General features: G+C 55.0%; 1 protein-coding gene across 9 annotated transcripts in view; it reads left to right on the forward strand.

Annotated features, from left to right (window-relative positions):
• PTPRO (protein tyrosine phosphatase receptor type O) overlaps positions 1-15,660 on the forward strand; it is a 314,106-nt gene that overhangs the window by 260,856 nt on the left and 37,590 nt on the right. For 7 of the 9 annotated variants that reach the window (XM_069963523.1, XM_069963520.1, XM_069963516.1 and 4 more), the window contains 2 exons: positions 8,692-8,754; positions 11,962-11,997. In XM_069963523.1, coding sequence (XP_069819624.1) covers positions 8,692-8,754; positions 11,962-11,997 — 99 coding nt within the window. The remainder of the gene's footprint in view (positions 1-8,691; positions 8,755-11,961; positions 11,998-15,660) is intronic. The other 2 variants (XM_069963519.1, XM_069963537.1) reach the window with 1 other exon arrangement.

A 15,660-nucleotide genomic window follows, 5' to 3' on the forward strand; every position in this document is an offset into this window, starting at 1 on the left:
TATACCAAGCAACAAACCAAGGAAGAAAACTACATTAACAAACACATCTGTGACATATACCTCACCTGTACCTGTAGTTATACCTCTACCTGTACCCACACCCATACCACCACCTATGCCTGTACCTGTAGTTATACCTCCACCTGTACCCACACCTATACCTCCACCTGTAGCTATACCTCCACCTGTGCCTGTAGTTATACTTCCACCTGTACCTATACCTCCACCAGTGCCTGTAGCTATACCTCCACCTGTACCTATACCTCCACCTGTGCCTGTAGCTATACCTCCACCTGTACCTATACCTCCACCTGTGCCTGTAGCTATACCTCCACCAGTGCCTGTAGCTATACCTCCACCTGTGCCTGTAGTTATACCTCCACCTGTGCCTGTAGCTATACCTCCACCTGTGCCTGTAGGTATACCTCTACCTGTGCCTGTAGGTATACCTCCACCTGTATCTATACCTCCACCTGTGCCTGTAGTTATACTTCCACCTGTACCTATACCTCCACCTGTGCCTGTACTTATACCTCTACCTGTGCCTGTAGTTATACCTCCACCTGTGCCTGTAGCTATACCTCCACCTGTGCCTGTAGTTATACCTCTACCTGTGCCTGTAGTTATACCTCCACCTGTGCCTGTAGTTATACCTCCACCTGTGCCTGTAGCTATACCTCCACCTGTGCCTGTAGCTATACCTCCACCTGTGCCTGTAGTTATACCTCCACCTGTATCTATACCTCCACCTGTGCCTGTAGTTATACTTCCACCTGTACCTATACCTCCACCAGTGCCTGTAGCTATACCTCCACCTGTACCTATACCTCCACCTGTGCCTGTAGCTATACCTCCACCAGTGCCTGTAGCTATACCTCCACCTGTACCTATACCTCCACCTGTGCCTGTAGCTATACCTCCACCTGTGCCTGTAGTTATACCTCCACCTGTGCCTGTAGCTATACCTCCACCTGTGCCTGTAGGTATACCTCTACCTGTGCCTGTAGGTATACCTCCACCTGTATCTATACCTCCACCTGTGCCTGTAGTTATACTTCCACCTGTACCTATACCTCCACCTGTGCCTGTAGTTATACCTCTACCTGTGCCTGTAGTTATACCTCCACCTGTGCCTGTAGTTATACCTCCACCTGTGCCTGTAGCTATACCTCCACCTGTGCCTGTAGCTATACCTCCACCTGTGCCTGTAGTTATACCTCCACCTGTGCCTGTAGTTATACCTCCACCTGTACCTATACCTCCACCTGTACCTATACCTCCACCTGTGCCTGTAGCTATACCTCCACCTGTGCCTGTAGTTATACCTCCACCTGTGCCTGTAGGTATACCTCCACCTGTATCTATACCTCCACCTGTGCCTGTAGTTATACCTCTACCTGTGCCTGTAGTTATACCTCCACCTGTGCCTGTAGTTATACCTCCACCTGTGCCTGTAGCTATACCTCCACCTGTGCCTGTAGGTATACCTCCACCTGTATCTATACCTCCACCTGTGCCTGTAGTTATACTTCCACCTGTACCTATACCTCCACCAGTGCCTGTAGCTATACCTCCACCTGTACCTATACCTCCACCTGTGCCTGTAGCTATACCTCCACCAGTGCCTGTAGCTATACCTCCACCTGTACCTATACCTCCACCTGTGCCTGTAGCTATACCTCCACCTGTGCCTGTAGTTATACCTCCACCTGTGCCTGTAGCTATACCTCCACCTGTGCCTGTAGGTATACCTCTACCTGTGCCTGTAGGTATACCTCCACCTGTATCTATACCTCCACCTGTGCCTGTAGTTATACTTCCACCTGTACCTATACCTCCACCTGTGCCTGTAGTTATACCTCTACCTGTGCCTGTAGTTATACCTCCACCTGTGCCTGTAGCTATACCTCCACCTGTGCCTGTAGTTATACCTCTACCTGTGCCTGTAGTTATACCTCCACCTGTGCCTGTAGTTATACCTCCACCTGTGCCTGTAGCTATACCTCCACCTGTGCCTGTAGCTATACCTCCACCTGTGCCTGTAGTTATACCTCCACCTGTGCCTGTAGTTATACCTCCACCTGTACCTATACCTCCACCTGTACCTATACCTCCACCTGTGCCTGTAGCTATACCTCCACCTGTGCCTGTAGTTATACCTCCACCTGTGCCTGTAGGTATACCTCCACCTGTATCTATACCTCCACCTGTGCCTGTAGTTATACCTCTACCTGTGCCTGTAGTTATACCTCCACCTGTGCCTGTAGTTATACCTCCACCTGTGCCTGTAGCTATACCTCCACCTGTGCCTGTAGGTATACCTCCACCTGTATCTATACCTCCACCTGTGCCTGTAGTTATACTTCCACCTGTACCTATACCTCCACCAGTGCCTGTAGCTATACCTCCACCTGTACCTATACCTCCACCTGTGCCTGTAGCTATACCTCCACCAGTGCCTGTAGCTATACCTCCACCTGTACCTATACCTCCACCTGTGCCTGTAGCTATACCTCCACCTGTGCCTGTAGTTATACCTCCACCTGTGCCTGTAGTTATACCTCCACCTGTGCCTGTAGCTATACCTCCACCTGTGCCTGTAGGTATACCTCTACCTGTGCCTGTAGGTATACCTCCACCTGTATCTATACCTCCACCTGTGCCTGTAGTTATACTTCCACCTGTACCTATACCTCCACCTGTGCCTGTAGTTATACCTCTACCTGTGCCTGTAGTTATACCTCCACCTGTGCCTGTAGCTATACCTCCACCTGTGCCTGTAGTTATACCTCTACCTGTGCCTGTAGTTATACCTCCACCTGTGCCTGTAGTTATACCTCCACCTGTGCCTGTAGCTATACCTCCACCTGTGCCTGTAGCTATACCTCCACCTGTGCCTGTAGTTATACCTCCACCTGTGCCTGTAGTTATACCTCCACCTGTACCTATACCTCCACCTGTACCTATATCTCCACCTGTGCCTGTAGCTATACCTCCACCTGTGCCTGTAGTTATACCTCCACCTGTGCCTGTAGCTATACCTCCACCAGTGCCTGTAGCTATACCTCCACCTGTACCTATACCTCCACCTGTGCCTGTAGCTATACCTCCACCTGTTCCTGTAGTTATACCTCCACCTGTACCCACATCTATGCCTCCACCTTTGCCTGTTGTTATACCTCCACCTGTACCCACACCTGTACCTCAATCTGTGGTTATACCTCCACCTGTGCTTGTATCAATACCTTCACCTGTTCCCACACTTATACCCACACCTGTGTCCACACCTCCACCTGTGCCTTCAGCTATACCGCCACCTGTACCCACACCTACACCTGTGCCTACAGCTACACTTCCACCTGTGCTTATAGGTATACCTCCACCTGTTCCTGTAGCTATACCTACACCTGTATCCACACCTATACCCACACCTGTACCTCCACCTGTTCCTGTAGCTATACCTACACCTGTGCCTACAGCTACACTTCCACCTGTGCTTGTACGTATACCTAAACCTGTACCCACACCTATGGCTCCATCTTTATCCACACCTATACCTTCACCTATACCCACACATATACCTCCACCTGTGTCTGTAGCTATACCTCCACCTGTGCCCACACCTATACCTCCACCTGTGCCTGTAGCTATACCTCCACCTGTACCCACACATATACCTCCACCTGTGCCTGTAGCTATACCTCCACCTGTACCCACACATATACCTCCACCTGTGCCTGTAGCTATACCTCCACCTGTACCCACACCTGAACCTCCGTCTGTGGTTATACCTCCACCTGTGCCTGTATTAATACCTTCACCTGTTACCACACTTATACCTCTACCTGTAACCACACCTGTGTCCACACCTCCACCTGTGCCTTCAGCTATACCGCCACCTGTACCCACACCTATACCTACACCTGTGCCTACAGCTACACTTCCACCTGGGCTTGTAGGTATACCTACACCTTTTCCTGTAGCTATACCTACACCTGTATCCACACCTATACCTACACCTGTGCCTGTAGTTATACCTCCACCTGTTCCTGTAGTTATACCTCCACCTGTACCCACACCCATACCACCACCTATGCCTGTACCTGTAGTTATACCTCCACCTGTACCCACACCTATACCTCCACCTGTAGCTATACCTCCACCTGTGCCTGTAGGTATACCTCCACCTGTATCTATACCTCCATCTGTGCCTGTAGTTATACTTCCACCTGTACCTATACCTCCACCAGTGCCTGTAGCTATACCTCCACCTGTGCCTGTAGTTATACCTCCACCTGTGCCTGTAGTTATACTTCCACCTGTACCCACATCTATACCTCCACCTTTGCCTGTTGTTATACCTCCACCTGTACCCACACCTGTACCTCAATCTGTGGTTATACCTCCACCTGTGCTTGTATCAATTCCTTCACCTGTTCCCACACTTATACCTCCACCTGTACCCACACCTGTGTCCACACCTCCACCTGTGCCTTCAGCTATACCGCCACCTGTACCCACACCTACACCTGTGCCTACAGCTACACTTCCACCTGTGCTTATAGGTATACCTCCACCTGTTCTTGTAGCTATACCTACACCTGTATCCACACCTATACCCACACCTGTACCTCCACCTGTTCCTGTAGCTATACCTACACCTGTGCCTACAGCTACACTTCCACCTGTGCTTGTAGGTATACCTAAACCTGTACCCACACCTGAACCTCCGTCTGTGGTTATACCTCCACCTGTGCCTGTATTAATACCTTCACCTGTTACCACACTTATACCTCTACCTGTAACCACACCTGTGTCCACACCTCCACCTGTGCCTTCAGCTATACCGCCACCTGTACCCACACCTATACCTACACCTGTGCCTACAGCTACACTTCCACCTGGGCTTGTAGGTATACCTACACCTTTTCCTGTAGCTATACCTACACCTGTATCCACACCTATACCTACACCTGTGCCTGTAGTTATACCTCCACCTGTTCCTGTAGTTATACCTCCACCTGTACCCACACCCATACCACCACCTATGCCTGTACCTGTAGTTATACCTCCACCTGTACCCACACCTATACCTCCACCTGTAGCTATACCTCCACCTGTGCCTGTAGGTATACCTCCACCTGTATCTATACCTCCATCTGTGCCTGTAGTTATACTTCCACCTGTACCTATACCTCCACCAGTGCCTGTAGCTATACCTCCACCTGTGCCTGTAGTTATACCTCCACCTGTGCCTGTAGTTATACTTCCACCTGTACCCACATCTATACCTCCACCTTTGCCTGTTGTTATACCTCCACCTGTACCCACACCTGTACCTCAATCTGTGGTTATACCTCCACCTGTGCTTGTATCAATTCCTTCACCTGTTCCCACACTTATACCTCCACCTGTACCCACACCTGTGTCCACACCTCCACCTGTGCCTTCAGCTATACCGCCACCTGTACCCACACCTACACCTGTGCCTACAGCTACACTTCCACCTGTGCTTATAGGTATACCTCCACCTGTTCTTGTAGCTATACCTACACCTGTATCCACACCTATACCCACACCTGTACCTCCACCTGTTCCTGTAGCTATACCTACACCTGTGCCTACAGCTACACTTCCACCTGTGCTTGTAGGTATACCTAAACCTGTACCCACACCTATGGCTCCATCTTTATCCACACCTATACCTTCACCTATACCCACACATATACCTCCACCTGTGCCTGTAGCTATACCTCCACCTGTACCCACACCTATACCTCCACCTGTGCATGTAGCTATACCTACACCTGTATCCACACTTATACCTCCACCTGTGCCTGTAGTTATACCTCCACCTGTTCCTGTAGTTATACCTCCACCTGTGCCTGTAGCTATACCTCCACCTGTACCCACACATATACCTCCACCTGTAACTATACCTCCACCTGTACCTACACATATACCTCCACCTGTGCCTGTATCAATACCTTTACCTGTTACCACACTTATACCTCTACCTGTAACCACACCTGTGTCCACACCTCCACCTGTGCCTGTAGCTATACCTCCACCTGTACCCACACCTATACCTCCACCTGTGCATGTAGCTATACCTACACCTGTATCCACACTTATACCTCCACCTGTGCCTGTAGTTATACCTCCACCTGTTCCTGTAGTTATACCTCCACCTGTGCCTGTAGCTATACCTCCACCTGTACCCACACATATACCTCCACCTGTGCCTGTAGCTATACCTCCACCTGTACCCACACATATACCTCCACCTGTGCCTGTATCAATACCTTTACCTGTTACCACACTTATACCTCTACCTGTAACCACACCTGTGTCCACACCTCCACCTGTGCCTTCAGCTATACCGCCACCTGTACACACACCTATACCTACACCTGTGCCTACAGCTATACTTCCACCTGTGCTTGTAGGTATACCTACACCTTTTCCTGTAGCTATACCTACACCTGTATCCACACCTATACCTCCACCTGTTCCTGTAGCTATACCTCCACCTGTACCCACACCTTTACCTCCACCTGTACCCACACATGTACCCACACATATTCCTCCACCTGTGCCTGCAGCTATACCTCCACCTGTACCCACACCTATACGGTATAGGTGTGGGTACAGGTGTAGGTATAGCTACACTGGGGGAGAGCCTGGTGGTGACCCTCCTTATACTGGGGGGGAGAGCCTGGTGGGGACCTACTTTATACCGGGAGAGAGCCTGGTGGGGACCTACTTTATACTGGGGGAGAGCCTGGTGGGGATCCTTCTTATACTGGGAGAGAGAGCCTTGTGGTGACCCTCCTTATACTGGGAGAGAGAGCCTTGTGGGGACCCTCCTTATACTGGGGGAGAGCCTGGTGGTGACCCTCCTTATACTGGGGGAGAGCCTGGTGGGGATCCTTCTTATACTGGGAGAGAGCCTGGTGGTGACCCTCCTTATACTGGGAGAGAGCCTGGTGGGGACCCTCCTTATACTGGGGGAGAGCCTGGTGGTGACCCTCCTTATACTGGGGGAGAGAGCCTTGTGGGGACCCTCCTTATACTGGGAGAGAGAGCCTTGTGGGGACCCTCCTTATACTGGGAGAGAGAGCCTGGTGGTGACCCTCCTTATACTGGGAGAGAGAGCCTTGTGGGGACCCTCCTTATACTGGGAGAGAGAGCCTGGTGGTGACCCTCCTTATACTGGGAGAGAGCCTGGTGGTGACCCTCCTTATACTGGGAGAGAGAGCCTTGTGGTGACCCTCCTTATACTGGGAGAGAGCCTTGTGGTGACCCTCCTTATACTGGGAGAGAGAGCCTTGTGGGGACCCTCCTTATACTGGGAGAGAGCCTGGTGGTGACCCTCCTTATACTGGGGGAGAGAGCCTGGTGGTGACCCTCCTTATACTGGGAGAGAGAGCCTTGTGGGGACCCTCCTTATACTGGGAGAGAGCCTGGTGGTGACCCTCCTTATACTGGGAGGGAGAGCCTGGTGGTGACCCTCCTTATACTGGGAGAGAGAGCCTTGTGGGGACCCTCCTTATACTGGGAGAGAGCCTGGTGGTGACCCTCCTTATACTGGGGGAGAGCCTGGTGGTGACCCTCCTTATACTGGGGGAGAGAGCCTTGTGGGGACCCTCCTTATACTGGGAGAGAGAGCCTTGTGGGGACCCTCCTTATACTGGGGGAGAGAGCCTTGTGGGGACCCTCCTTATACTGGGAGAGAGAGCCTTGTGGGGACCCTCCTTATACTGGGAGAGAGAGCCTTGTGGTGACCCTTCTTATACTGGGAGAGAGAGCCTTGTGGGGACCCTCCTTATACTGGGGGAGAGAGCCTGGTGGTGACCCTCCTTATACTGGGAGAGAGAGCCTGGTGGTGACCCTCCTTATACTGGGAGAGAGCCTGGTGGTGACCCTCCTTATACTGGGAGAGAGAGCCTTGTGGGGACCCTCCTTATACTGGGGGAGAGAGCCTTGTGGGGACCCTCCTTATACTGGGAGAGAGACTGGTGGGGACCCTCCTTATACTGGGGGAGAGAGCCTGGTGGGGACCCTCCTTATACTGGGAGAGAGAGCCTTGTGGGGACCCTCTAAAAATTCTTGGAGGTAAAAGGAAAAAAAAAGCCGTATTCCTAAAAGGCCCTGGGATATATATATCAATCTGCTGTAAAAACCAGGAACTCAAAGACAATATCTGTGCCAAGTGTGATAGACAATTGTGATGGATCCAAGGAGGGCGAGAACCTGGTGTGATCCTGGGAAAAATAGCTATAAATAACAATACAGTATTCTTAAGAGACCCTTCATCCTTGTGTTCCTGCTAAGTGCAGTGTGCGCCCCGGTGAGTGTGCGCCCCGGTGAGTGTGCGCCCCGGTGACTGTGCGTCCCGGTGAGTGTGCGTCCCCGTTAATTCTTTGTGAGTGTGAGTCCTGGTGAGTGTGAGTCCTGGTGAGTTCCCCGTAAGTGTGCGTCCCCGTTAATTCTTTGTGAGTGTGCGTCCCCGTTAATTCTTTGTGAGTGTGAGTCCTGGTGAGTGTGAGTCCTGGTGAGTTCCCCGTAAGTGTGCGTCCCCGTTAATTCTTTGTGAGTCCCGGTGAGTTCTCTCTGAATGTACGTCCCCTTCTTGTTGTGCAGTTTTTAGTCAATGTGTCTGAAGAGAATTTTTGCTTTGTTTTTTAGCGTTACCAGAATCTTTTACCAGAGAGGTAGCAGAGTTTGTCTGGAGCAGCAGTGCCCAGTTAGGTCAGTGTGTGTGTCCCTCCACGCTCGCCCCGTAGTGTCGTATCTCCTCCATTATTTGTCACAACCCCTCTCAGTCTGTGGACAGGCTGATGCTGCTTCATTCTGTGTCTATTTATTGCTCAGTCCCACACAGCGTCCACACCCGAGCCCACACAGCGACCACACCCGAGCCCACACAGCGTCCACACCCGAGCCCACACAGCGTCCACACCCGAGCCCACACAGCGTCCACACCCGAGCCCACACAGCGTCCACACCCGAGCCCACACAGCGTCCACACCCGAGCCCACACAGCGTCCACACCCGAGCCCACACAGCGTCCACACCCGAGCCCACACAGCGTCCACACCCGAGCCCACACAGCGTCCACACCCGAGCCCACACCCGAGCCCACACCCGAGCCCACACAGCGTCCACACCCGAGCCCACACAGCGTCCACACCCGAGCCCACACAGCGTCCACACCCGAGCCCACACAGCGTCCACACCCGAGCCCACACAGCGTCCACACCCGAGCCCACACAGCGTCCACACCCGAGCCCACACAGCGTCCACACCCGAGCCCACACATCGTCCACACCCGAGCCCACACATCGTCCACACCCACGCCCACACATCGTCCACACCCGAGCCCACACATCGTCCACACCCACGCCCACACATCGTCCACACCCGAGCCCACACATCGTCCACACCCGAGCCCACACCCGAGCCCACACCCGAGCCCACACAGCGTCCACACCCGAGCCCACACAGCGTCCACACCCGAGCCCACACAGCGTCCACACCCGAGCCCACACAGCGTCCACACCCGAGCCCACACATCGTCCACACCCGAGCCCACACATCGTCCACACCCACGCCCACACATCGTCCACACCCGAGCCCACACATCGTCCACACCCGAGCCCACACCCGAGCCCACACCCGAGCCCACACAGCGTCCACACCCGAGCCCACACAGCGTCCACACCCGAGCCCACACAGCGTCCACACCCGAGCCCACACAGCGTCCACACCCGAGCCCACACAGCGTCCACACCCGAGCCCACACAGCGTCCACACCCGAGCCCACACAGCGTCCACACCCGACCCCACACAGCGTCCACACCCGAGCCCACACAGCGTCCACACCCGAGCCCACACAGCGTCCACAGCCGAGCCCACACAGCGTCCACAGCCGAGCCCACACAGCGTCCACAGCCGAGCCCACACAGCGTCCACAGCCGAGCCCACACAGCGTCCACAGCCGAGCCCACACAGCGTCCACACCCGAGCCCACACAGCGTCCACAGCCGAGCCCACACAGCGTCCACAGCCGAGCCCACACAGCGTCCACAGCCGAGCCCACACAGCGTCCACAGCCGAGCCCACACAGCGTCCACAGCCGAGCCCACACAGCGTCCACAGCCGAGCCCACACAGCGTCCACAGCCGAGCCCACACAGCGTCCACAGCCGAGCCCACACAGCGTCCACAGCCGAGCCCACACAGCGTCCACAGCCGAGCCCACACAGCGTCCACAGCCGAGCCCACACAGCGTCCACAGCCGAGCCCACACAGCGTCCACAGCCGAGCCCACACAGCGTCCACAGCCGAGCCCACACAGCGTCCACACCCGAGCCCACACAGCGTCCACACCCGAGCCCACACAGCGTCCACACCCGAGCCCACACAGCGTCCACACCCGAGCCCACACAGCGTCCACACCCGAGCCCACACAGCGTCCACACCCGAGCCCACACAGCGTCCACACCCGAGCCCACACAGCGTCCACACCCGAGCCCACACAGCGTCCACAGCCGAGCCCACACAGCGTCCACAGCCGAGCCCACACAGCGTCCACAGCCGAGCCCACACAGCGTCCACAGCCGAGCCCACACAGCGTCCACAGCCGAGCCCACACAGCGTCCACAGCCGAGCCCACACAGCGTCCACAGCCGAGCCCACACAGCGTCCACAGCCGAGCCCACACAGCGTCCACAGCCGAGCCCACACAGCGTCCACAGCCGAGCCCACACAGCGTCCACAGCCGAGCCCACACAGCGTCCACAGCCGAGCCCACACAGCGTCCACAGCCGAGCCCACACAACGTCCACAGCCGAGCCCACACAGCGTCCACAGCCGAGCCCACACAGCGTCCACAGCCGAGCCCACACAGCGTCCACAGCCGAACCCACACAGCGTCCACAGCCGAGCCCACACAGCGTCCACAGCCGAGCCCACACAGCGTCCACAGCCGAGCCCACACAGCGTCCACACCCGAGCCCACACAGCGTCCACACCCGAGCCCACACAGCGTCCACACCCGAGCCCACACAGCGTCCACACCCGAGCCCACACAGCGTCCACAGCCGAGCCCACACAGCGTCCACACCCGAGCCCACACAGCGTCCACACCCGAGCCCACACAGCGTCCACACCCGAGCCCACACAGCGTCCACACCCGAGCCCACACAGCGTCCACACCCGAGCCCACACAGCGTCCACACCCGAGCCCACACAGCGTCCACACCCGAGCCCACACAGCGTCCACACCCGAGCCCACACAGCGTCCACACCCGAGCCCACACAGCGTCCACAGCCGAGCCCACACAGCGTCCACAGCCGAGCCCACACAGCGTCCACAGCCGAGCCCACACAGCGTCCACAGCCGAGCCCACACAGCGTCCACAGCCGAGCCCACACAGCGTCCACAGCCGAGCCCACACAGCGTCCACAGCCGAGCCCACACAGCGTCCACAGCCGAGCCCACACAGCGTCCACAGCCGAGCCCACACAGCGTCCACACCCGAGCCCACACAGCGTCCACACCCGAGCCCACACAGCGTCCACAGCCGAGCCCACACAGCGTCCACACCCGAGCCCACACAGCGTCCACACCCGAGCCCACACAGCGTCCACAGCCGAGCCCACACATCGTCCACACCCGTACAGCTCCTCCACCAGTTTGGCCCTTTCCCCCCGGTGTGGCTCCTGCAGCCTCTGGGTTTACCCTTGTGTGTGTGTGTGTGTGTGTGTGTGTGTGTGTGTGTGTGTGTGTGTGTGTGTGTGTGACCCGGAGACTGTGGCCAGTGACTGAACCCAGAGACCATGACTAGAGACTGTAACCAGAGGTCTGCACCCAGATATTAGGGGCAGCACTCAGAGACCCTTTTTCTTCCGTCACCGTCTGTTCTCACATTATGTATTTTTTTTTTTTTTTTAGGAGCAAGAATGGATTCAAGAAGCGGAAACTGACCAAGTAGGTGACAACCCCCCTCCTGCCTGTCCGCATGTAATGTACAAGCTCACCCCTCCCCCTCTCCATATAATGTACAGGCTCACCCCTCCCCTTCTCCATATAATGTACAGGCTCACCCCTCCCCCTCTCCATATAATGTACAGGCTCACCCCTCCCCCTCTCCATATAATGTACAGGCTCACCCCTCCCCCTCTCCATATAATGTACAGGCTCACCCCTTCCCCTCTCCATATAATGTACAGGCTCACCCCTCCCCCTCTCCATATAATGTACAGGCTCACCCCTCCCCTTCTCCATATAATGTACAGGCTTACCCCTCCCCCTCTCCATATAATGTACAGGCTCACCCCTCCCCCTCTCCATATAATGTACAGGCTCACCCCTCCCCCTCTCCATATAATGTACAGGCTCACCCCTTCCCCTCTCCATATAATGTACAGGCTCACCCCTCCCCCTCTCCATATAATGTACAGGCTCACCCCTGCAAGAGGTCAACTTGGGCCCCCCCCCCCTTTCTCGATGCTATTGGTAGATATATATCTCAAGACTGATATTACCAATAATACCAGTATACAGGAAATATTATCACCGTACATATTACCGCCATACTGTTACTAAACAAATCCTGTTTACTGAGACCCATATTACCAGTAAACAAGGGGAAATATTACTGCCACACCACAACCATCACCACCATATTGTTACTGACCAAATCCAGTATACTAAGACCAATAAAACACTGTACCAGATAACAACAAATAATACCACCACATACTGACTAACACCACTGCTGCTACTGACTAATACCACCACATACTGACTAACACCACTGCTGCTACTGACTAATACCACCACATACTGACTAACACCACTGCTGCTACTGACTAATACCACCACATACTGACTAACACCACCACTGCTACTGAATATAATCCTCTGTACATAGACCAATATCACCTCATCCAGTCATATAGAGGTGGCCCCAGCTCTACACAGGCTCTATACACCATATACATTACATTACAGTTATATCAAGTGACTCACAGGGGACGTCTTCTCTGATCGGAGTTCTTCCCTTTTCATCTTCTTCTCCATCTGCCCTGGGCCATTATGAGAACGTCTGAGCCACAAATCCACAGAATCTGCCAGACAGACATATTAGGCTCCTCACACTGACACCATCCTCATCTCTATACACACTGCACATCTGTATTGGCCCCTTTACACCCTCATTTAGTAGGTAGCCCTCATCACCCTCATCATCCTCTTGTTTCATCATCATACCACTACACCCCCCATCATCATACCACTACACCCCTCATCATCCTCTTGTTCCATCATACCACTACACCCCCCCATCATCCTCTTGTTTCATCATCATACTACTACACCCCCATCATCCTCTTGTTCCATCATCATCATACCACTACACCCCCCCATCATCCTCTTGTTCCATCATCATCATACCACTACACCCCCCATCATCCTCTTGTTCCATCCTCATCATACCACTACACCCCCCATCATCCTCTTGTTCCATCATCATCACACCACTACACCCCCCCATCATCCTCTTGTTCCATCATCATCATACCACTACATCCTCATCATCCTCTTGTTCCATCACAGTGGCGTAGCCACCGTGGTCGCGGGGGTCGCCGCCGCGACCGGGCCCGCCACAAGGGGGGCCCGCGGGGCCCCCCGATCAATCACTCTTGTGACCGCAAGCATTGTTTTGCTTGCGGTCACAAGAGACTGGCTCCGTCTTTCCCCGGCTTCTGCGCGGCTGCCGGGGGTGTCGCGTCTTACCCCCGGCAGCGCGCGCATCCCAGAACTCCCTGCGCGCCTTGGGCCCTGACTTCCGGTTTCCGGCGCGCAGGGAGTTCTGGGATGCGCGCGCTGCCGGGGATAAGACGCGACACCCCCGGCAGCCGCGCAGCAGCCGGGGACAGACCGAAGGCGAAGGAGTGAGGATCAACGTGGGAGCGCGATGTCAGGTGAGTTAAGTTTTGTTTTTTTATCAGCCTGTACGGGTGGGGGGAAAGGAGGGGGCCATCTATGAGGGTGGGGGGAAAGGAGGGGGCCATCTATGAGGGTGGGGGGAAAGGAGGGGGCCATCTATGAGGGTGGGGGGAAAGGAGGGGGCCATCTATGAGGGTGGGGGGAAAGGAGGGGGCCATCTATGAGGGTGGGGGGAAAGGAGGGGGCCATCTATGAGGGTGGGGGGAAAGGAGGGGGCCATCTATGAGGGTGGGGGGAAAGGAGGGGGCCATCTATGAGGGTGGGGGGAAAGGAGGGGGCCATCTATGAGGGTGGGGGGAAAGGAGGGGGCCATCTATGAGGGTGGGGGGAAAGGAGGGGGCCATCTATGAGGGTGGGGGGAAAGGAGGGGGCCATCTATGAGGGTGGGGGGGAAGGAGGGGGGCATCTATGAGGGTGGGGGAAAGGAGGGGGGCATCTATGAGGGTGGGGGGGAAGGAGGGGGGCATTTATGAGGGTGGGGGGGAAGGAGGGGGGCATCTATGAGGGTGGGGGGAAGAGGGGGGCATCTATGAGGGTGGGGGGAAAGGAGGGGGCCATCTATGAGGGTGGGGGGGGGGGGGAAAGGGGACCATCTATAAGGGAGGGAGGAAGGGGACCATCTATAAAGGGAGGGAGGAAGGGGACCATCTATAAAGGGAGGGAGGAAGGGGACCATCTATAAAGGGAGGGAGGAAGGGGACCATCTATAAAGGGGGGGAAAGGGGACCATCTATAAGGGAGGGAGGAAGGGGACCATCTATAAAGGGAGGGAGGAAGGGGACCATCTATAAAGGGAGGGAGGAAGGGGACCATCTATAAAGGGAGGGAGGAAGGGGACCATCTATAAAGGGAGGGAGGAAGGGGACCATCTATAAAGGGGGGGAAAGGGGACCATCTATAAAGGGGACCATCTATAAGGGAGGGGGGGAAAGGGGACCATCTATAAGGGAGGGGGGGGGAAGGGGACCATCTATAAGGGAGGGGGGGGGGGGGGGAAAGGGGACCATCTATAAGGGAGGGTGGGGGGAGAGGGGGCCATTCATAAGGGAGGGTGGGGGGAGAGGGGACCATCCATAAGGGAGGGTGAGGAGAGAGGGGGCCATCTATAAGGGAGGGGGTAGAGGGGGCCATCTATAAGGGAGGGGGTAGAGGGGGCCATCTATAAGGGAGGGGGTAGAGGGGGCCATCTATTTGGGGGGGCAACATAGGGGGAGAGGGAATACACAGAGGGGGGCATATATTATTAGGAGGTCACATAGAGTCAGGGCTACCCACTAAATGAGGGTGTAAAGGGGACAGTACAGATGTGCATTGTGTAGAGAGATGAGGATGGTGTCAGAGTGAGGAGACTAATATGTCTGTCTGGCAGATTCTGTGGATTCGTGGCTCGGAGAAGTTCTCATAACGGCCCAGGACGGATGGAGAAGATGATGAAAAGGAAAGAACTCCGATCAGAAAAGACGTCTCCTGTGAGTCACCTGATATAACTGCACTGTAATGTATATGGTGTATAGAGCCTGTGTAGAGCTGGGGCCACCTCTATATGACTGGATGAGGTGATTTAGTATACTGGATTTGGTCAGTAACAATATGGTGGTGATGGTTGTGGTGTGGCGGTAATGTTTCCTCCCTATATACTGG

This window comes from Dendropsophus ebraccatus, chromosome 1, assembly GCF_027789765.1.
Source record: "Dendropsophus ebraccatus isolate aDenEbr1 chromosome 1, aDenEbr1.pat, whole genome shotgun sequence".
In the NCBI taxonomy this organism is placed as follows: Eukaryota; Metazoa; Chordata; class Amphibia; order Anura; family Hylidae; genus Dendropsophus; species Dendropsophus ebraccatus.